We start from the raw sequence: 23,560 nt of genomic DNA on the forward strand, positions 1-23,560 counted from the left end.
ACTGTAAATGTTACTTTTGGCAAAGTTTTGATAACAGTGTACACGGAGCCTAATGTCCCATCTCTCAAAAGTGATCTGACCTTTCTTTGGGTATCGACGTTTTCTTGAACCTTCTGATTGTGACTGACACTTCCTGCAGCAGGTCACAGCCTCGCAGGTTTTCTACTTTCTTGGAGGGTGCGGGGGTCTCTGTCTTCACTGCAGATACCTTCTCCTACACACACACACACACACACACACACAGAGATAGATAAGAATTAAACCAATAAAAGAAGGTGTCAGTTGTTGAGTGTCATTTTGTTTTAATGGTTGTACTTCAAGGAACACATCATTAATATTACAACTTTTTTTTACATTTATTATCCATAGAGATGACATGTGTTGTTATGACGTTGTTACGACTTTGATAGTTTCAAATGCATCTGATAAAATATCTACAATTTTCTATCCAAAAGCCATTGAGAAAAAACATGTTTCTAGAAACTAGAGGATGAATTTGTACCTTGGAGGCCTGAGCCCTCTGCAGCAGGGTGGACAGTGAGTGGGCTTTGGTGCTCTGGGGCTTAGCACTGGGCATTCTCACCACAGGTCGGGGGCTGTCCTCCATGCCCTTGTCACTCACTGCCTTGATGTGAACCAGGAAGGAGCGGTACTTCCCTCCCGCCATGCCTGCAGAGGAGGTAGGAACAGGACAACTGAGAAACACTGACACACACACACACACACACACACACATATACACAACTTCCTGGATGCTGGCTGAAGTGTAAGGTTGTGGTCAGTAGATGTAGATTATGTATAGCTGTTGTTACCTTTTACCAGCTTGGGGCTGGTGAGGCTGAGCATGCCTGCGTGGCCAGAGAGGTCCAGCCCACTGGCCAGCCACACTGGACCACACAGGATGTCCTCCTTGTGGTCCTCTAGGAACGGACACAGCATGGAGCCTACAACCAACACATGAAGCACTACTTTACTCAAGGTGGACAATACACATAATAACAGTTTCAGAATGTTGAACTGCACCGTCTGCCTTAAAAGATGGAGTAGGAAGTTTAAGACATCAATGCTAAATATTACTGTATTTCACTGACAAGCTGGCAGCAGTGCAGCCACCAATCACACACATGCAATGCACACATTGCTGGTAAATAACATCTGAAACATGAACACTGTATTTCTACTGTTTACCTCGGGATCGTCATGACAAAATATATAATAAATGCCACCATGACGACTTTCTAGAGTTGTAAAATCCTGTGTGAGAACACATTTCTCAGCAGTACCTGAAGCAACATGCCCCCATCAACGCTGCAACTGTGTGCAAGTGTGTTTTAGCACAAGGCTGTTTTATGTCTTACATCACAAACGCAAACAAGAACAACAGACATACCACATATAAACACAACAGACAGTGCAGTGTTTCTGCTACAATAGTACAGGCCTGATGGGCCACGAGGCCAACAAGAACCCCCACCAAGCCAAAAAATATTTGGTTTTAATGCCAAAAATAATGCCAAATATCCATTCATTTGGAAATCAATAGTGTTTGGGAGCCTCTGTGCAGCGCTGTTCCAAAATGTGAGTCAACCTCTGCGTTGTTGCCCAGGAAACTCTTGGAAGCATTGCTCCATTAAGGAATAGGGCAGTGTGTAATGTGTGAGTGTGTGTAGCGAGTGTGTGGTTGAGCCAGAGAGATGGCAGAAAAGTGACGGTGAATGTGAGCGGAGCAGAGGAAAAGGTTAGCAGTAAGGTGTCAGTCTGGCAGTAAATGTACAGTACAGACTACAGTGTGTTAGTTAATAAATGCTGCAGCTTCTCAAGACCAAGAAAATTCTCGTCTGTTGTTTCCTCAACTGCTGGAAAAGTGAAGGGTGTTAGCCCCAAAGTTAGCAACAATGGATTAGCCTAACCTGACCAGGCTTACTTAAGGTGAGGTGTGTTGCGATGATCTGAGGCTTGAAGGAGATTTAAATTTGCTATTGAGGATTGTTTGCAAGTCACAATAAGAAATGAAATTCAGACAGTTTTCTGCTCATTTGGACAAAGGTTCTTGGATATTTGATTGTATTGGCTTAAACTATGATAAAGGGAAATGTCATTTTAGTGGCTATGATGATGATGCTTTGGGACAGTGACAGCTATTTGCAGGACAAAATGTTGGAGAATTGTTGGCGTCTTTCAGAAAAAACTGATGACCTAATGGCTTATGAGTAAACTAAAGTGGTTGGATTCTTTACCTGATGTCTCCTCTATGTCCATGAACTGGATGTCCTCTGTGAAGTCATGCAGCAGAGGCTGGCCGTTCCTCTCCCCGTTGGCATGGAGGACGTTGGAGAGGGGGAAGGAGATCTGTCTGTCAACCGCCGTCTCTGTTAAAGAGATAAGAGACACGACTAGTGTCACTTCTACCAGGTAAGAACAAAATTGAAAAAAGACCAAAACTGCAAAAAAACAAAACAAATGGCAGCTCTGGTCATGCCATCATCGTTGCAGAGAACAATCTACCATCTCAGATCTGAATGTGATTTAAAAACAGCGTCCTCACCGCTGACTTTGCCCAGCCCGGGTGCTTTGTTCTTCAGTAACGTGACCTGGATCTGAGGAATGTTGACGATGTTGGCATTCAGGACAAACTTGAAATCCACATGGCCAACCATGCAGGCCTTAGGCAGCACCAACTCAAAGACATGCTCATCCCAGCTGGAGCTGCAGAGAGAAAACAGTAACGATATAAATAAGGTCAAAGATGGCCTTTTATCAAAAACACAAATATAAAAATGAGAAAGACACCAACAAGACATCGGCCAAGGAAATTTATGCTGATGGCCAAAGTCTTTTAATTTCGTTTTGAACATTGGTTAGTTCATAGTTTTTCCGAGGATAATGAGTAAGTGGGTGACAGTAAACTAAATCATAATAGATGACTCATAGGAGATGGAGACCTTTGTTGCCTCTTCACCTCTTTTTGAGAATCTAAATATGAATAGTTTGAAGCTACCTGTCGCTCTGAAGCTTCCAGGTGCGGGTGTGCTGTGCTGCATCTCCGTGGTGCTGCTGGTGAAGGTGCTGCGGGTGTCGTCGTTGCTGCTGCTCTTGCTGCACCTCCACCCAGCACGGTGGCACTGTGGCCGAGAAGCGCGGGGTCAACGTCTCGAAGCGTGTCAGCTCCACCAGCGACATCAGGCTCTCCGTGGTCAGCGGTTGGTCCACCAGGAGGTCCACTCCTGCGCAAAGAGCAGGTGGGAGACAAGTTGTGGGACATCAGCTTAACAATAACACAGAGCGGCTGAAGAACTGAGCACTGAAATGTGTCTGGTTCGTGTGCTAAACCTCATGTAAATAATGACTGAGTGTGTCTTGTGTCAGTTGTACCTGTGATCCCAGGGCTAGAGGGGTTGGAGGAGGGCTTGGCCCCCTCGAGCAGCAGTTCAGCCCCTTTAGAAAGGGGGCCATCAATAAACATGTCTCCATCATCTATATCGTCACACACACCTCCAATTTGAAGGAAATGAAGTTCTCCACCTTCAGGCAAGAGCAGAAGCAAAATGAATACCTACAAATTCTTACAGTATTTCAACACCAACAATAGGTTTGTAATTTTTTGAATGTTCATCTATACAGGTGCTGAACCACTACACTGTATGGATACAGTGAATTATATAAACAGAATTGGCATAAAGATATATGAGAGAACATGTATTCTACAGCAGGGCTTCACATTTAACTTTCTGATGGAAGGAAAACTATTTTTTGTACTTATTCAAGAGCATAAATCACAAATTCACATTACAGTGCATGCTGAATGAGTAAAAACAACATCTGTTGTTAGTAGTAAGTAACCATGGTAATAGACATTAGCAGTATTCTGATGGTATAATTGTGTATCCAGCAAAATGCACTTATTGATTTATTTGAAAGTTCAGGGGTGCAAACAGTTAAGGGGTAAAAAAAAGGTGACAACATTGCCTGCTACTACAGCAGCAGGGTCCGGGGATGTGCTTCCCCAGGAGAACATTTTGAAACATATTGGCTTTACATGCTCATTTCTAGTTACTTTTAAGTATATTTGCATCTGTATGAAAGCCAATTCTAACAGCCATTCTGGAGTAAAACAACCCTAAATAAAACATATAAAAAGGAATAAAAAGATGTGGGAGCTGAATACTTCAATGAGACAAAAACAAGAAGACAACACGACAAAAAAAAATGTTGAAAATCTGTTTATACTAGCTTCTATATTAACACTCTCCCACTATCAGGCAAAATTCAAAAAAAGCTTACATCTAGTGTATGTACATAATTACATATGACAAGTAACATAGATGCAAACAGGAATTTGTTTACTATAATAATACAATAAAACTATAAAAAATAATGTTATTACTAAGGAGGTATTACCGTGCTACTCTGTTGTTTAAAATACGGATCAAATAAACTAAAGTGTCGGTTATTGCGACATGACATTTCATCCAAACTGTTTCCTGTGTGAGCTTTGAAGTAAACAGATAACAGGATCATGAAAACCACTAACTTAACACTTGAAGGAATGAAACCAGTTTGTCGTTTTGCTGTTGTTTTGTTGTTTTGCCGTTGTCATGGCCACGCACAAGACGCCCTTCAAGGCGCACATTAGAGGTTCTCAGGGTTTACATGAGTAGAAGGCTCCAAACCACATAATTGGAATTCTGTGCCCCAAACCAAGGATTTGTCTTGCTGAGGTTAAAATGAACCAATTCTCCTTGGATCTACACCAATCTCATTAAGTGACCTATTTTGATCTCAAAACAGCAAATTTACCAAAATGTGAGGAGTTTTCCATCTCTTAAGGTTAATTTTAGGTGAATGGATAACGCTTCTAATGTTTTTTGCTTTACTCTGCGTTGAAACTATTTTTAACCCTCGTGAAAGGTTTTAATTTTACAGCCAAAACAGTCAACTTTGCTTTTTAGTTTTCAGAGACTCCACAGGTGTACACAAACCAACACTAACAAATATCTCAATTATTTGTGAAGGATAAACACTGGTGATATTTGATCTTTTTCTTATAGTCAACAAATCCCATGAAGAGATCTGGTAACACTTGACTTTAAGTCCCCCTATTTACCATTTATAAGCACTATTTGAACTGTTAACAAATAGTTTATAACACTATAATGTAGTTTTTAGGAGATATAAGTGTTTATTAATGTATTTTGTCAACAACTAGAATTCCTCCTGTGCTCAGTGGAGGCTGCTGTATAAACAGAAAAATGACAATATAGCACAGTTGAAATAATATAAAATGTGTCTTCATAGAAGAAGTTACAATTGATGAAAAATACTGTGAAAAATACGTCCTTATATCTGCTTATAACTATCATAGTGTGTTATAAACCATTTATGAAATGTTGCTGTCCTGCTTATACATGTTGAATAGGAGGACTTAAACAACAACAATACTTGTTAATAAGGTAACTCTTCTTCCTCTGTGTCATAGAGCTCCATTGTTGTCCAAAAACTATTAAAAACACATCAATGAGTCACACTGTTGCACTTGGTGACATGCTTCTTCATTACCTTGTCTCAATCACACACACACCGAAATACTCACTAGAACACCAAATGTGGATCAATCTGCCTTTGAAAGTAGTCTCAAACAAATGCACTATTACTCTATATACTATCTTCCTGTTTAAGTAACATTTGCTAAAAACTACAACGCCAACTGTTTTAGGAAATTACTGAATGTTTTCTAAGAATCAAATTAAAGATTTACGTCCTTAGTAGAAACCAAGACGCGCATGTTAACTTTTAAATTAGGTAACACCCAAAGAGTGTCAATGAAAAGGTCTTACTATTACCTAGTGAGTTAAACACAATACTGTAAATACAATCAAGTAAAAAAGACACACACATCCCTCCCATCCCAGACAAACTTTTTCAAACAATCCCCTTCATCAAGAGGCTGCAGTCTTATCTTGATCGAAACCTCACACCACAAGAACACTTTCTTTCTGTTTGCAGCCATGGACACTACACGTTATACTAATGTGAAATCTGTAATCTTATCTTGCACATCTGTGAACTCATCACATCGATCATGAAACTATTTGTATTACTACACTTGCACATTAATGGTACTGATTATTGTGAACATTTGCACCTTTCCAGTCAACATCCTGTACATCATTTTTTAAGCTCTCTTCACATAGACTATATTTCTACTTATTCTTTATTGTAAAATTGTATCTATATATTTATACCAGCTGTGGTTTGTGATAGTTGTATTTTTCTCACTTTGTATAGATAAAGCAGGTATGAACTGTTACTACTGGTATGAACAGGTTGTACAGTAGTAACAGAAACAGTGCTGCTGTCTGCAGGGATAAAGGTCCCAAACACTCACCTTTGGTGCAGGCACAAAGGCGGTCGGTCCCAGAACAATACGTAACTGAGACAAAGGGGTCCGTCTCCTCTGCTGACCCCTCTTTCTTAGGTGGCTCCACCTTGGCCAGGACTTCCAGCGTGGACAGATCCAGGATCATAATATACCCGGCCCGTGTGGTCACCACTAAGTGGCCCAGGCCTGCCACCTCTAACCGCTTGCCCTCTTTGTGGCTCGAGGCAGAGGTGGAGGGGCTGGTGACAGGAGCGCTGCTGCTGCTGGTTGTGGCTGCTCCACATGCAGTCCCAGTTCCAGAGCCAGCAGAGCCCGCGGGGCCCCTTCCAAACCCTGACGAGCCATTTTTTGAACCGGAGGGGAGAGCCTCCTCAGGAGCTTCTTCACTGTCATCCTCCCTGCTATCAAGCACATCTGGAGGAAGCAGTATATGAGATGTGATGGCATCAGAAGGGTCCCAGATCTGCTGCACCTTGACAGGTTCCTCGTCCAATGTGACAATACGGGTGGAGTAGTTGAGCTTGTAGAGTGCAAGGTAACCCCCTCCACTCGGGGACCTCTCCTGCTGCTGCTGCTGGTCTCCTGGGGGCAGGATGAGGGGTGTTTGAGGCGGTGACCCCCCTGGGTGATGGCCTTCAACCCCATTGGCCACTGGGTGTAGGGGGTCTCCTTTGCGCTGGTTGCAGAGAGCAGAGTGCAGGCGGTTGAGATTGTTGAGGGCTTCCACTTGGTTTGTAGCACTCAGAGATTCAGCACCGCACGGCTGCAGCCCAACCAGAAGATGCACACCGTCCCAGCAGGGCGTGATGGAGTCCACATAAAGATTCTCCTCTTCCAGCTGTTTGGGCAGCCTCAAGCACTGCACCAGTGCTCCAGGTCGAGGCGGGGTGGAGACGGTTGCTGCAGCTAGTGTGCTCCATTTGTCCACGTGACCGTCTAACCCTGCCAGATTAGTGGCTGCATCTGCAAACTGCTGAATGTATGTGATGGGAGGATCCTGGAGAAGAAGCTGCTCATGTGTGTCGAACTCCATCTCTATGATCTGTGGCACAGTGAAGCCCTCCTCATGGAGCCCCTTGCTCATTAGGTTATTCATTTGAGCAAACACCTGCCCTGAGGACTTGTCATCCACCTCTCTGATACTGTACAGCAGCAGCATGGGTATAGTCCTACGCACAGCTGGCAGAGAAGAGGGGCTTGGAGGTTGGGAACCTGCTAGGTTAGGAAAGCCCTGCTCCTGGGCTTCAGTCTGGGTGTTGCAGGTTTCTATCTCCATGGGGCCCTGGTCCTGTAGAGGCCCAGGGTGGAAGGGCTCAGGGCCCTGAGTCCTAAGGGGACCATCTGTGGTCCTGCGTGTTGAAGCTGGGGCTGAGGGCGGGGGCCCAGCCATGGGGGTGCTGGATGCTGAGCGGTAGCTGAGCAGGCCTCCGGCCAGCAGGCAGGGAAAAGGAATGTTGTGGTGGTCAGGGACCTTGTCCTTTGCTTTGGCCTGGCCATGGGCCTTGGCTTGGTTTAATGATGGGTTGGCACCCAGCTCCTCCAGGTCCTTGACCGTGTCCTCCAGCACACTGGCCACCACCTCCCACTGGAGCTTCTCTGGCTGCTGGAGCACACTGAGCGCCGTCACCCCTAGGCTCACATCCATGCTCTCCCACTGGGACGGCTGGCCTGAAACAGAAGCAAGACAAGAGGCCTGAGTTTCCACACTACAACATGACACCAGCGATAGATATTGTAATGAGGCTGAAAGTCTACAGTAAGTGAAGAGAAACAGAGACACATCAAACGTATTCACATGACTGCAGATACGGTTAATTGAAATCAAGGGCACCATAGAAATTAGAAATGCCAAACTTCATACCTGTTACTGACTCTGACCGGGAATGCTCATCACTGTCTGAATCCTCCAACTGGTCATCACTGGAAGAGAAGAAGTGGTTAAAAATGTGACTAACATGATAAAACACAAACTGTGACTCATTCACTGACACAAAAGATTACTACAGAGCTGTCTAACAGTCATGCAGACTGTTGTTGTTGTTTAAGATGGCATCATCAAGCTACAGAGGCGTTCTTCACCAACTCTTTAAGGCTACAGGGAACTCAAAATGATAAAGTTGTAACTATACAGGTAATAAATATGTCTGCAGTCTTCACATTAGCTCTTAGAAATGTTAGTGGTAATAATTGCTTCCTTGCTGGAATGGATGGAATATGGAATACTGCTCTTACTGAACTGTAAGTTTGGAAGTGGAAGGTTAATAATTAGCTAGTTAGAGATTACAGAACAATGACTGGCCAACACCTTTGTGGCTTTGAACAATACAAGGACTGTGACAGGAGAAAAATGTCTGTTTGGTGGGATTTTTCATTATAGAAATTACAGGAAACTGGGTGGTGGGTGATTTTTTTCCCAGTGAATTCTGAATATGCAGTGATACTATGTTTGTTGAGACACAAAGTATTTTACTGTTAAAGCTGTACCTCCATGCAAAAGTGTTATAAACAGCAACTTTATGTGAAATACAAACATTGTTTTGTCATTTACTGGCTGCAAAGGTTAAATAAAATTTTGGCTCTGCTCTGCTTAATTGTTGCTTTGAGCCAACTTTGACATTAAGCTACTGCTGATTAGAGGTGTGGAAATTTCTCGATTCTATCTAATCTGATTCTGAATCAATTCACAAATGTCAAGATTTAATTTTCTAAATGTTAGTTAATAACGTGATGTTGACAGAATAACAAAGGCGGATCTCAACAGCGAGGGCAGTGCAGCATCCTGAAAGTCTACAGCGTGCACCTGCTAGACTTATCTTGCAGTTCATCTTCAGCGGTTGCAAGTGTTTCTGATTGAATCACTACTTTACTACTTTCGCAAGATAAACTCGAAGCATATTGTGAACTTTCTACACTCTCACTCAGACACTAATGTTAGCGGAGAGGATCAGCAAACTCTAGCAGTAGCAAACCAGACCAGCTGAAAAACACACACTGCAGCATTAAACAACATAAACCAAAGCCCAGGTAAGAGAGTCAACGTGTAAAGCTAGTTGAGTAAAGACTACATATGTGTAACACAGATACTGGTATTGAAAAGATACAGCTTTTTATATTATAGAGACTGTTGTAATCTGATTTTTGAAAGCAGTTTCTAAATAAAAAGGGAGTTCAGATTTATGTGACTGCTTGTATTAATAGATGAAAAAGTAACCATGTGCAGTAATACAGAAAATTGAGGATGCAATACATCGAGATGCATCGAACAATCGGATCGTTGACAGGTGAATCGTAATCGAATCGAATTGTGAGGCCAGTGAAGATTCACACCTCTGCTGCTGCTGTAATGTTAGTTTAGCTGGTGGGTTATTGGTTCATGGGGAGAAAGAAGAAAAAAAGATGCATTCAGGCACAGGTGAACTGGTTAAATGAATGCAATGAAGCTGAGTCACGCCTTTGAGCTCAGCCAATCTGTTTGTCATGTATATGTATTACATAAGTTACCCTCAGGTCAGGATAAAGTAAAAATCTAATTGAGCTTGATGAATTATATACAGTGGATTCAGAAAGTATTCAGACCCCTTCACTTTTTTCACATTTTGTTATGCTGCAGCCTTATGCAAAAAATAATATAAATGAATTTTTTCCTCATCAATCTACACTCCTGCTATGACACTTGAAATTTAGCTCAGGGGCTTTTCACTTCTCTTGATCATCTTTGAGATGTTTCTACACCTTGATTGGGGTCCACCTGTGGTAAATTCAATTGACTGGACATGATTTGGAAAGGAACACGCCTGTCTATATACAGTCTCACAGCTGACAATGCATATCAGAGCAAAAACCAAGCCATGAGGTCAAAGGAACTGCCTGCAGAGCTCAGAGACAGGATTGTGTTGAGGCACAGATCTGGGGAAGGCTACAAAAAAATTCTGCTACACTGAAGTTTCCCAAGAGCACAGTGACCTCCATAATTCATAAATGGAAGAAGCAACAACCAGGACTCTTCCTAGAACTGGACACCTGGCCAAACTGAGCAATCGAGGTAGAAAGGCCTAGCAAAGAGAGGTGACCAAGAACCTGATGGTCACTCTGGCTGAGCTCCAGAGATCCTGTGTGGAGATGTCCAGAAGGACAACCATCACTGTAACACTCCATTAGTCTGGGTTTTATGACAGAGTGGCCAGACAGAAACTTCTCCTCAGTGAAAGACACTGGAAAGCAAACTTGGAGTTTGCAAAAAAGCACCTGAAGGACTCTTGGACTGTAAGAAACAAGATTCTCTGGTCTGATGAAACCAAGACTGAACTGTCTGGCCTCAATTCTAAACGTTATGTCTGGAGGAAACCAGGCACTGCCCAGTACCATCCCAGCAGTGAAGCATGGTGGTGGCAGCATCATGCTGTGGGGTGTTTTCAGCAGCAGGGACTGGGGGACTGGTCAGGCTTGAGGGGAAAGCTGAACAGATCAAAGTAAAAAGATGTCCTTAATGAAAACCTGGTCCAGAGCACTCAGGAGCTCAGACTGGGCCATAGGTTCACCTTCCAACAGGACAATGACCCTAAGCACACAGCCAAGACAACGCAGGAGTGACTTAGGGACAATGTCCTAGAGTGTCCCAGCCAGAACCCTGACTTGAACCCAATCGAACATCTCTCGAGAGATATGAAAATGGCTGTCCGCCGACAGTCCTCATCCAACCTGACAGAGTTTGAGAGGATCTGCAGAGAAGAATGGCAGAAAATCCCCAAATCCAGGTGTACAAAGCTTGTCACGTCATACCCGAGAAGACTCAAGGCTGTAATTGCTTCCAAGGGTGCTTCAACTAAGTACTGAGTAAAGAGTCTGAATACTTATGTCAACATGATATTTCAGTTTTTCCTTTTGAATAAATTTGCAAAAATGTCTAAAATCACACTGCAGATGGTGGCCAACTATAAAGCATATACTAATATTCAATATCAAAATGTAAAGGTTAAGTATCACACGCATACTGTAAGAAACCTGTTTTGTACTGTGTATATGCTTGTGAGAGTTGATATGTGTGTGTGTATGTCTTTCACCTGTCTCCCTCTAGCTTGGGCAGGTCAGAGCAGGAGGAAGACTCCTCGAGCCAGGCCAAAGTTGGTCTCCGAGACTCAGTCAGCGCCTGCTGGCTCTGCTCGCCACCGCACAGTATCAGCTGCCTCAGGATGGCCGGGTCGTACGGGTTGATGTCAAACTTCAAGTGCACCTGTTCAGCCAACAATTACACGCTTTTTAGGTCAACAGTAACATTTAATGTCTGATACCAACATCTTTGAAATGTCAAACACAGCACAAATGATGTCATCTCGTGCTCTGACCTTCATCATTTTGGAGACATCCCAAATGCAGATCTTGCCCCTCTTGGTGGCTGCAGCCAGGAACTGCGGGCAGCTGCCGAAGCCGTAGCAGGCGATCTTGTCTGAGCTGTCGGGGCTATTGGGAAACTGGGCAGGGCTGGTCGCCAGTGTCACTGACAGTGGCACATTCTGTGTGTGCTCGCCCTTCACAAATGGACAATTGGGAGAATGTCGTTCATGTTCAGACCTGGGGGGGTAGAAGAGAAACGTAGGGCGTTTTAGATCATATCTGTGATTAAATACATTTAAATACCAGGATGAAGCTCTATATTTCCTAACTCTAATATCTACATCAATTATTTCTCCACTCACCACGGCTCATCTGTAGGTTCCCAACAGACCAGACACACACTGCAGGTGAAACACATGGCTCTGTCGTCCCCTGTGGAGGCAGGCTGTGGAAAGACAGAAGGGACAGAAGGGTCAAGACAGCTTACAAACACTTACACAGTTATATTCCCCACTGTCCATCTCTAATCTGGAGAATCCTTCGTTTGTACAACAGGTGTAAAAACACAGCAACACATAACCCGCATTGACATCACATTATTGCGCATGATGATGCACATGATGATAGTTGTTGCTGATGACAACATTAACATTTATTGTGCCTTTTTACAGCCACTGATGACTCTGTGACTGTGTGTACTATAGTTGTAGGTTGTATAAAGGTTTTAAGATACAGAGTTGTCTACAGTTACAGCGTGTTAGGTGAGGCCATGTTTCTTCCTCTAAAGCACCGTTTCGACCAAAAGTTCCAGGTACTTTGGAATCAGAGGAACTAATCTCAGGAACTAAACTTGAAACTTGAGGTCCCTGTTGTGTATCCTGTTTGCGTTTCCACCGCATCTGAGGAACCAGGTAGATCATACAAATTAGACCCATGAGGAATTAAAATATTACAGCGGTGCTTGAAACACAGCATTTACACATTTCGAGGAAGTAACAACACAGATTTGTCCTGTTGTTCTTTGTATTAACTGTTGCATCCATTGCATGTAGGCTAATGATTGAATGAAAAGGAGAAATGCAGAAGAAAATGAAACTGAAACTATTAGCGTCTGTCTCCACAATAAATCATCTTTAGAGTGTTTGATGGTTATTTATTTCTGCTTTAGAAAGTAACCACCATAAAACAATCAGAAAATAACATTTTATTTCTCTCATTCACTGGCTTTGTTCTCCCTACCACTCTCTGTTGCTTGTGCTCTCAGCTTGCTCTCTCTCTTTTTCTCTCGCTCTTTTTTAAAAGAGTCGGAAAGCTGACAACAAAGTCTAACTTTACTTTTAACATTAACAAACAAAGAGAAATGTCCTCCCCTCATCCTAAACTGGTACTAAATTGACACGAGGGCTTCCTTGTTTTGTGAATGAAGCGGTACACAAGTTGAAGCAGCCGTGCTGTGTGTGTGTGTGTGTGTGTGTGTGTGTGTGTGACCAATCAGTAACAATCATCCCCGTAAACCGCATCCCAAAAGTTCCTGTACTTGTGGGAAGTACTATCTCCCCAGCAAGGACTTTTTGGGGGTAAAACAGTCTCCCTAGATCTTAATTTAGACCCTGGTCCCTGCAGTGGAAACACAGGTAGAGGAACTGAGTTCCTCAAAAGGTTCTTAGTCCCTGCGGACAGTGATCTGAAACACAAACATGTTCTACTGTGCTACTGTGAACAGCCCTTTGACCGCATGCAAATATTGAATGTGTATGTGAGAGCACACTGAACTGTCAACAGCCTTATGGAGTAATGTGCTCCCCTGACCCGACAGATGTAAAGAGTTCTCTCACAACCTACCTGGTGGTAAAACCCTGCTTGAGCCATTGGATCAGGCTGAGCCCACCTGTAACCAGCATGTGGCCACGATGTAAACGTCTCCCTCCTGTTGGCCTCGCTGTACATCAAAGATCTGTAGGGAACAACACATTTTACAAACATGCCCAGCACGCTGTATGCTAGTATGGAATGTTCCACCGTGTTTGTTTATTAGGAGACAATGTGTAACATCTTTGTGCATGTTTGTGCACTATAGATAAGAAAATGGCATTTTTATGGTCTACATGCAGCATTTTTACTCAATTTGACACATCACTATAATTCCTGTGCAACAACACCGTATGTGTTATCTCTTCCAACTTGTAATACATTATGTTTAACTGTTCAGTTGTTTGATTCTTTCCCTACTTGCTCACCTATCTACAGAGCGCCCAGGGCCCACCCCAAGCTCCGGCCTGGCGCTTGACAAGAGGTAGGAGAGCCTGTCCATGATGGATGAGGCCACAGACAAGGCAGCTACGTTCTGGTTGATGTTCTTCAGCTCGATGACGATGACGCCAGCCACCAGCTTCAGCACGTGGTGGGGAAGATGGAAGGTCACTGTTGCCCACTGAAAGACAGAAGGAGAAGCAGAAGGTCACAGAGAGAAGACAGATGGATTTGAGAATTGGGTAAGAAAAGGTAGATGAGAGAGATAGACTATACATTTTTTGCATGAGTTGATTTCAGTACAACAACAAACATACAGAGCCTTGGAACCTGTGTGAAAACGTAGACCGCCACAGTTCATTTCAATTCACAGCATTTTATTATTTTTTTCATCATTATCACACAATAATGAAGCTACAAGAAGGAACCATGTTCAAAAGTCTCCTTGGTGGCACAGTCACATAAGCACTGACATCTGAGAACCACTGCTGCGGTCTGCTGGCACCACTCCATCTTTGTACTGATAGAAAATCAAATGCAGATGACAGAATTATAAGCGTTCACCGTGTATATCTCTGAATGCCCTTCACTGTGGCAACACTCCTTTTTGAAAATACTCAAAAACTACAGTACCGCATTAAAAACTTTATTTTGACGAAACACTTCAGCTTGATCCACTCAAAAGCTCAGTTCTGAGGTGTGAACATTTTTTTGGCTTAGTCTGGGTAGAAAGTCCAAAGAGACCAAAAACATGCTGAGTTAGTGTGGACAATCTAAAAGTTAGGGCATTTTTTTAGGGGTGTAACATACACAGAGTTAACAATTCAGTTAAGTATGTAAAAACATACAAAACAAACTAAATAACAGAATGAAGTGATGAAGATTTATGTTCCATAAATATTAAGGCAGTCAAACATTTGCCAACAGTCAGTAAGTAATGTAAAAAGCAAACAAAAACAGCAATAATGGCATTAGTTGTTTTGTTATCTTCAGTCCATGAACCATGATACTCTCAAACAGACTCACCCAGCTCTGACTTCTCATCTGTTGCTCAGTATACCAGCTGGGTTTATGTGATCAGCATTTTTTAGTCAACAGCTGAGATACTGCCAGAGGTATAGAGTTTGAACTCACACCTGTATCTGACAAAATAGTAAATAAACTATTCACTACATGTATTTGGTTCATAGGGCGTACTGAGGAGAAACAAGTCAAACACCATATTGAACGTCCTGTGCCGAACGAAATTACATGCACTGTTACACTCATTGCACACTTTGGAAAATGGTCAGTGGTATGTGATGTGAGAATGTGAAGGTATTTACTCCATCCATGTGTATATATTACAGCTCTTAAAGTGGTTAGCAGGAAAGGTAAAAGTAAAATCCATCGATGAGGATACAGGTAGGTGGAGCAGCACTGAGGAAGAGGTGCTGGACAGTGGGGAGGGCGTCATCTTGGCCTTGCAGTGGATTACTACCAACGTACCAGCATTTACTGGAAATTACATAGAAGAAAAGCTAAACTAACAGCTGTTACTGACTTTCAAATATGCTTGTCTGAGTGGTCAGCTGAATGCTGAAAGTAACAGGCTAAACAGAGTGGAGTGTTTACATCAGCTGCACTGGACTACAGTGACACACTTTGTACACACAGTAGTCGGGCCGCGCGATTCATCACATTTTATTTTCAATTATCATTTTGGTTTCCGACAATTATGAGAAGAAGATATTTGAGATAAAAGGATTTTTGTGCCGTATTCTGTTTCTCAATGATGCTCTGGTTTTGTCTTGTGTTATAAACCCAGCGCATCATTTGTGGGAGAAGCCGGACAGCGCAGTGAGAGACAGACAGGCAGAGAGGAGTCTTCCTCACAGAGCCAATGTATCTGAATTTAACAGTCAAATGTTTAGCTGTGGAAAGTGACCTTTAGACTTTTCTTTGTTTGGATGCTATTATTTTAGATATGAGGATGCTTCATTCCGTGTAATGATCTCTCCTTTCATCCAGCCGCTCAGAGCCGCGCTTTCTCTGTCTGCAGTCTGTTGTTGTGCACAATCACTAATCAGTGTTCTCCAGGGTGTAAAACCTACCTGTGGAAAGCAGGTTTCTCCTTCACATGACGGTTAATAAATCACATCTCTTTTATGCTTTTATTTTTTAATTTGTTTTTCAGTTGAATTATAATTAAAATTGGAGGAAATCTACTGTTAAAAAGACAAGTTTTTGAAAAGTGCAATAAATGCATGATGGTTCCAAAGTCAATGAGTATTTGTGTTAAATAATCATGATCTCAATATTGACCAAAGTAATTGTGATTTGCCATGATCACAATCATTTCTTGGCTGCAGCCCTACACAGTAGGTCATGTTAACATGGGCTGAGCCTCAGTGCATGATGTCAACATGCTAAGGTATAAATAACACACATTATAAAGGATATAACACAAAAAATATTCATATATTAAGGTTCTTATCGTCTAGGAAAATCATTTAATCATCATGCGCTCAAAGTGACTCAGTTCATTTGGCAGTGGCATCAACCACAAGATGCATACCAACAGAGATGAGAGGGTTGCTTGGTGGGTAACTCACTTTTAGGGATAAAAATAAGTGCTGATAACATTGGGAAACTTTCCAGAGGAAAGAAGTGAGCTTTTGTGACAAGAATGTTAAGTCCATAACTTACAAGGGACAATGCCAGGTTTTTGCACATCAAATTAAACCTGGGGTTGGCTGTGAAGCCAGTGACGACAACCTCAGAGGACAGAGAGACTGGCAGATCTGGAAAGCAGGGTGGTAATGAAGGTGATTTATGTAGAACGGTGCTAGCTAGCCAGCGGGAAGGCAAGGACAAGGGACCTTCCCTCCTAAAAGAGACTAGAAACATTTGTCTTCTTCGTGTCACACTTGACATACCACACAGCTGCTTCTCACTCACAGTTTCCTTCTCACTCATACAAGAAGGAAAAGAATAGACTTCCTTTGACGTGTTAATTATAGTTGAGAGTATGAAAACATGTGGAGTTTTATGGTATTTCCTTGTTTTTTGACTGACTCTGAATAGTTTGTGATAGCAGTACTGCCTGATACTTACATAAATGCCAATACGGACATGGACAATACGTGTCCATGTCAATGGACTGCTGCCTCTTTGTCACTCTCAAAGTTTTCTTCCTCTTCCTTGTAACACATGAGACCCTGCATTCACCAAATCTTCATGCATGAAGAAGTGAAAATAACTTCTGTATCAGTTAAAGCAAACAGGAAGACTCTACCCCTGACACTACCAAGTCTCCCAAAGACTTAAAGTAGTCTTGCATTAGATCTTCATTTGGTCCTTTCAACTCTGGAAGACTCACCTGGATGTTTGGTTCAACAGATTGAACAATGTTTTGTATCGTAATACGTCATCCAGCAAAAGACAACAGCAGCAAATACAGACACTGCCTTATTAGCGCAAGGCGGTAAAGTATTGTAGATCAGTGAGATAGCAGGACTGGAATAACTGAAGAGTGTTTACAGACCGGTGTTTGTACAGCTGATGAGATCTGGACCTCCACTACTGTGTCACATTTGCAACACTTGTACAAACTGACACAGGTCGAGAAATTTTTACCAACATACTTTTAAGTGCGTCAACACTGCATGAAATTTTGAGAATGTACTTATTCGGTATTGGTACTTGTACTTTTTTACCTCAAATAACAGCTCATTATCAACAATAATTAAACATAAGTTTTACAAGCCTCATATTTATTGAAGGCGCTGAGGGAAACCAAAGGCACAAGTGGAATGAAGTACTCTAAAGTACTTTTTTGGTGAAGCATTTTTAGTTTTCCTTGACAGGCTCCTCTCACATGATCGTCTCACGTGACATATCCCAGCTGAAAATGTTGCTGGTGACTTACAGGTGAAGACCCTGATATTTCACTTTTGCACAGCTGATATGAGCACAAAAGGTAGACTGCTCATCACACAGGAGGAAACAATAAAACAAAAGTACCTTTTGTAAGGTTGTCAAACTAACCTTGGCCACTTTGTGATTGGCTGCTGTCTCGTGTGAGGTATTCTTCAGGCCTTCTTTGAGCTGGTTGATAAAGAGTTCATAGCCCTCTGTGTTGGACACGTCAATCTTTTCCTGACAGGCTGACAGCATCTGCTGGGCCTGAAAAGACACAAACACACATATATATTAGTTCCAAGATGCAGGAATATATAGAGCGTTGACTGTGTTATGAGGACCACAATTTTATAGTGTTTTGTGTAGTCTATGTAGTCCAAGTTGTCAGCTTTGTGTTGATGCAAAACAACTGAAATTTTCCACAGTGTTTTCATCTGGTCAGTGAGTCATTGAAGCTGTAATGTGATTGGACGTGCTCCTAAATATCAGTGTCGAACAAGGTAAAAGTTCAAATGATTTGAACTCTCGAGTGTTGTGGCTTGGCGGTTTCCTTCCACTGTTGCCCGTGTCACACACAGCATTGCTGTTGAGTCAGGCATTGGTACTGCCTTCATGACAAATTCAAGGTTTCATGGGTTGTTAAGCCGTTTGATGCATGATAATGTGACTTTAGTCACGCATCATGGGCTGTAGATGCAGTCAGAAACGATTAGAGAGCCCCTAAATTAAGTGTGTGTTTATAACTCTTTGCTTTTACTGGTGAATACTTTATTTATATAGTCCATGTATTAATTCACCTATGTTCATTTGGTTTGTTTGACACAAGTACTAATAATAAAAGTTAAGCCAAGCACCCAGTAAACACAAGGACAAGTGCTAGACAAATGCCTGACACACACAGATCACTGATAATGGATCATTACTCAGTATCAGCCATAACCCAAATTTTGCGTATTGTATCAGCAGAGGAAGTGGGATTGGTGCATCCCCATCTAACAATAAAACCTACATGATAAACAACACCTATCCTTATTTGAGAAGCTGCATGTGATCCAACCAGAAAATGTATTGTTGTTTCTTAAGGAACCACCCTCCCTCGCCTGTCATTGTTCAGTTGGAATGTGTGTGTGTGTGTGGTTTTAGTGATAGACAGATAGATAGTTGTGTGTTTAGTTTTAACAGCTGATGTGTTCATTGATTTGCAAGCACTGACAACAGTTGATATGTCAGTAGAAGTGTGACAGCTGAAAGGAGTGGCAGTAGTAACCGTCAATAGAGGAGGTGTACACTCTGAAAGCAGCTGCAATGAATTTGAGGAAAAAGCAATGACAATGACTTAATGTCAGTTGATGTGCAACATAATAATATGTAGAAAGTTCATCAGTATTCATATGAATATGTGGCTTTTACTTGAACAATAACCACACAGTCAGTCACAGTAATCAGAGGGTTTCAAACGCAACAACTGGTGTCAAATATCAGGTGACAACAACCGTCTCTGTAGGCTGCTTCCTGGTCTCTGAACAGTAAAAAGATGGCCAGCGTGCAGTTCTTACCTCTGTGACGGGCAGCTCCAGCTGAACCATGTCCTCAGGCTTGGCCACTGGAGGCTGGAGGGCTGTGTCCAGCAGCAGGATGCCATTCAGGTCCTTCCTGCATCCCACTGCATAGTCATCCACAAAAAGCACCTTGTCCACTGCAGGAAAGTACTGACACCTGACACGACCGCCAGGTTTAGCTGGGAACAGGAACAGAGGACAACAGTGTCAGGGGCTTTGAAGGAGAAAGGCTGGAAGCAAGGTGCTAAATTAATAGCTGAAAAACACAGTGTGTCAGTAAAATGTGTCTTTGGTGGAGTGTAACATTGAGATAATCATCAGGGCTCAACAGTAAGGCTTGTCCACTTGTCGGGGACAAGAGGATTTTTTTGTAGGGCAAGTCTATGTTTCCCTTATAATAGTACATAGTGCATATTTTTTGGCCTGGCGGGGGTTCTCGTTGGCCTGGCAGCCCGCCAGACCAAAAAATATGTTTTTAAATGCCAAAAATAAAGCCAAGTATCCATTCATTCACAAATCAATAGTGTTTGGGAGCCTCTGAGCTGCACCGTTTTGAAACGTGAGTCTGTGTCGTTGCCTGGGAAACCGCAGGTACCATAATTCCTTTTAAAGTATAGAGCAGTGCGTAAGTGAGTGAATGGTTAAGCGAGAGAGCGGTTGTCAGAAAAGTAACAGTGAATGCAAGCAGAGCAGAGGAAAAGGTTAACAGTAAGTTGTCAATCTGGCAGTAAATGTACAGTACAGACTACAGTGTGTCAGTTCATAAATGCTGCAGCTTCTCAAGACCAAGAAAAGTCACGTCTGTTGTTTCCCCAACTGCTGGAAAAGTGAAGGGTGTTAGCTCCAAAGTTAGCAACAATGGGTTAGCCTAACCTGACCAGGCTCACTTAAGGTGGACTAACAATTATATAACAATAACATAGCAAAGTCAGCTAAACTACTTTTGACCGCCCAGTGTACTTGACTCCAGGCAGGAGAAAGGCTATGTGGTGCACTTTGATTTTAGAACTGAACTACTACCAGGACACACACTTCCTATTTCTCTAACTGTGTTGAAGTTTGATGCTCTCACATCACAGATATTGAACGACAGCATTAAAGTCCCAGTGAAACAGAAGTTAGAGCCTCTTTAGCTTCTGTAATGTGTCATTTTTTACTCAGACAAGTGTCTCAAAAAGTTCATGTCAATCTCTGATAATACAGAGAAACCTCAGTTATTCCGCGTGTTTGCTCTGCCATCTCCTGCCAAACAAATCAAAGCCAAACAAGTCTGACTGGCTACATTTAACACTGAAAGCATTAGCTGCTCTGATGAATACAAACTGCAATCAAAGTCAATCCATTTTTCTCTACACTCTAACTCTGCTCTGTCCTATTGTAGCGATGAAAACACAAAGGCTGACAGCTTTTGCTCCTTTCCTGCATTACTTTAGGTGTTAGTGGCTTCGTCATAAGTGTCATAATTTAAATAATCTTATGTTTGTACAAATTAATCTCAACTTTCCATTTATTTGCCTTGATTACAACTTACTGAGGCGTGTCCCTTTGCTTCTCTATCAGCTTGAATGGGTGGTGATTGACAGAAAGTGGGCTCATGTGCACACAAACTATAAACTACTGTTTGCAAGGCTGACAAAGAAAAAACACAAATCAGACAAGAAGAAACTGAAGCAAAACTCCCACAACTGTTCTTGTGGTGTTACAATATGTCAGCATTAATATTCAACGATGAACAGAACATCTTTCAAAACATGAAAGCGTAGCGTCTCTTATTACTGCTGGAACACTGTAATATATGACTGGCAGTGACTGAATCAGGGTTCTCCCTAAAGGACACATGAGCTGCACCAGTGTGTAACTATTCCCTCTCTCCAATTAAAAAGATGATATTACAGTCCCTCCAGGAAATCTGCAATCGCAATAATTAACGCAAATTCAAGAAATCTTCACAATATTGCTAAATTACCACAACTTTTCCACATGAAATGTCCAAGTCAACAGATCATTTGTGATTTGGACCAATTGTTGCATTTGGTGTTACGGTAACATACGTCATAAGTTACCATTTGCACTGAGCATGGACTCATGAGACCCTGTGGTAATGGACAGCATGGTTCTCTTGTCCTTGAAGATGCCCTGAGTGTTATCACTTCTCTTGCGATCAGGTAAAGCTCAGTGTGAGCACCCGCTCAATCCAGCCCTTCATGACTGCACAACAGTGAACCAATACAGCAAGGATCCAGTTGCATTCAGGTAGAAGATGGACAAATCTCACCTACCAACAAAAATGATGCCATACACCGAGTAAAACCATTCCCAAATGTTCCCGAATGTTCCTGAATGAGGTTTGATTCAGGTAGTCAGAAGAATAAAAGCTGATGTTCAGACAACAAAGACATAATCTACTTCAAACATAAAGAATGGGCAATATGGAAATAAAACTATATTTTATGTTAATGGATTCATTTTCATGGCGTTATTGACTGATTTTATTTAAAAATTAGCAGTGAAATATAGTTGTGTCTGTGATATGTAGTATGCTTTTTATCAAAGGAAGTGATTACATGTGACTCTTCATTGGTTGTAGTTGCTTGCAATTTTACCATAATAAGAGCGCTTTGAGAAAAGTCGCTGCACAATCAAAGACTTTGCAAAATCCTGGAGGGAGTGTTATTATCTGTTGCTTTTTGTATGTACCCACATATGAATCTATGTTCAACAACACAGGCTTGGAGCATGCACATGATAAAAACAAAAACAATGACTGAGTCACGTGTCTCTCAGCCCGCATCACCTGTGCTTTTACATCTTGCAACACAGTGTGCTGGTTTTAAGGTGACTGGAGTGAATATCACTGCAGCATAATAAAGATCAACAAAAACAAACCTGTGCCCAGTGAACAGCACAGTAGATCCCAGTAATGAGAAATGTGTTGTGTTGTAAAGAAGTTGACTGAATACACCGTGTAGGAATGAAAATAACTGACATGAACATGACTAGGCTTGAGTTATTCGGTGATACTGTGACATTGCTGCCAATTCACTGATTAAGCCTTTAACAAACTGTAAGTAAGATGGTTAACATTGTGAAGAAGGTCTTCATGGGCAGATCAGGACCAACACAATAACAACTTTCATCACTTAATCTGTTTAAATGTGACAATTACTGGCCACTGAACATGGTAAGTGAATATCTCTCCTCCACTGCATTTTTAATCACTTCAGTTAATGATTTAAAATGAAGATTTCTGACTTTTAACATTTACAAAGACTTGATTTCATTTGGAAGCAACGGCAAAAAAAAAACATTTGTTTTACTGTTCTATGTACAAATGATATGTTTTCTGCATTAGAGTTGCAGTAACTCGTGCTCACGTCTGTAAATGATCATTATAATATATTTCGAAAAAGTAAAATGTTTATTAATTAATCAGTGCAGGTGTTAATAGCAGCTGTGTTTTCATGTGTCTGCATTTGCACCAAATATCACAGTTACAATAAGAGGTCAACTGCACTAGTGTAAAATGACATCTGGAGATATTACAGGGAAACCTGTGTAGGCTGAAATGACCATGGAAACACAGTTTTCATCAGTTTTCCTGTATAAGCCAAAAAATGTAATAAAGCACATTCCTAGTTACAGTGAGCAAATTGCCAAATCTGAAAGCAGACTGTTCAGAGAACCTGAGGGCAGGACTACAAGTGCCCCCCCACCACCACCACCACAGTGGATAGACATCAAAAATAGACAAACTCTTATTATTTTGGAGCTTTCCTGTTTTTTCTCAGCCTAAAATAATGCTTTTTTTCTTTTCATTATGTCCTTTCTGACATTTTCATTCTGTTACAAAGATATATCAGAAATAAACATATATTTGTGCCATGTTTGTGAGTGGTGTGAAAACTCACAAAAAATTTGCTTCCTCCCATAATATAATCAAAGCAAAGACAAAATATGAAAAAAAAAATCGAAACTCAGTCTGCTGCGGTCTTTAATGTCAAGATTCTGCTTAAAAGTTATCTTGATGATATTATAATGTATGAGAGTCAAATCAGTCAGCATCTAGATGACCTTCTAATCCTTGACTCAAATCACAAGTGCAACAAAATGAAAGTGAAACAAGATTTCTGGCTTTTAT

General features: G+C 41.8%; 1 protein-coding gene across 7 annotated transcripts in view; it reads right to left on the reverse strand.

Annotated features, from left to right (window-relative positions):
- Positions 1-23,560, reverse strand: part of birc6 (baculoviral IAP repeat containing 6) — a 125,895-nt gene that overhangs the window by 99,678 nt on the left and 2,657 nt on the right. For all 7 annotated transcript variants that reach the window (XM_042432631.1, XM_042432636.1, XM_042432637.1 and 4 more), the window contains exons 2-17: positions 19,420-19,601; positions 17,990-18,127; positions 13,948-14,141; positions 13,553-13,664; positions 12,073-12,155; positions 11,722-11,947; positions 11,440-11,609; positions 8,241-8,299; positions 6,386-8,047; positions 3,373-3,522; positions 2,999-3,224; positions 2,546-2,706; positions 2,238-2,369; positions 813-944; positions 503-669; positions 81-214 (exon numbers count right to left, since the gene is read on the reverse strand). In XM_042432631.1, the coding sequence (XP_042288565.1) occupies positions 81-214; positions 503-669; positions 813-944; positions 2,238-2,369; positions 2,546-2,706; positions 2,999-3,224; positions 3,373-3,522; positions 6,386-8,047; positions 8,241-8,299; positions 11,440-11,609; positions 11,722-11,947; positions 12,073-12,155; positions 13,553-13,664; positions 13,948-14,141; positions 17,990-18,127; positions 19,420-19,601 (3,928 nt within the window). The remainder of the gene's footprint in view (positions 1-80; positions 215-502; positions 670-812; positions 945-2,237; positions 2,370-2,545; positions 2,707-2,998; positions 3,225-3,372; positions 3,523-6,385; positions 8,048-8,240; positions 8,300-11,439; positions 11,610-11,721; positions 11,948-12,072; positions 12,156-13,552; positions 13,665-13,947; positions 14,142-17,989; positions 18,128-19,419; positions 19,602-23,560) is intronic.

The sequence above is a fragment of the Thunnus maccoyii genome, chromosome 14 (assembly GCF_910596095.1).
Source record: "Thunnus maccoyii chromosome 14, fThuMac1.1, whole genome shotgun sequence".
NCBI classification, from domain to species: Eukaryota; Metazoa; Chordata; class Actinopteri; order Scombriformes; family Scombridae; genus Thunnus; species Thunnus maccoyii.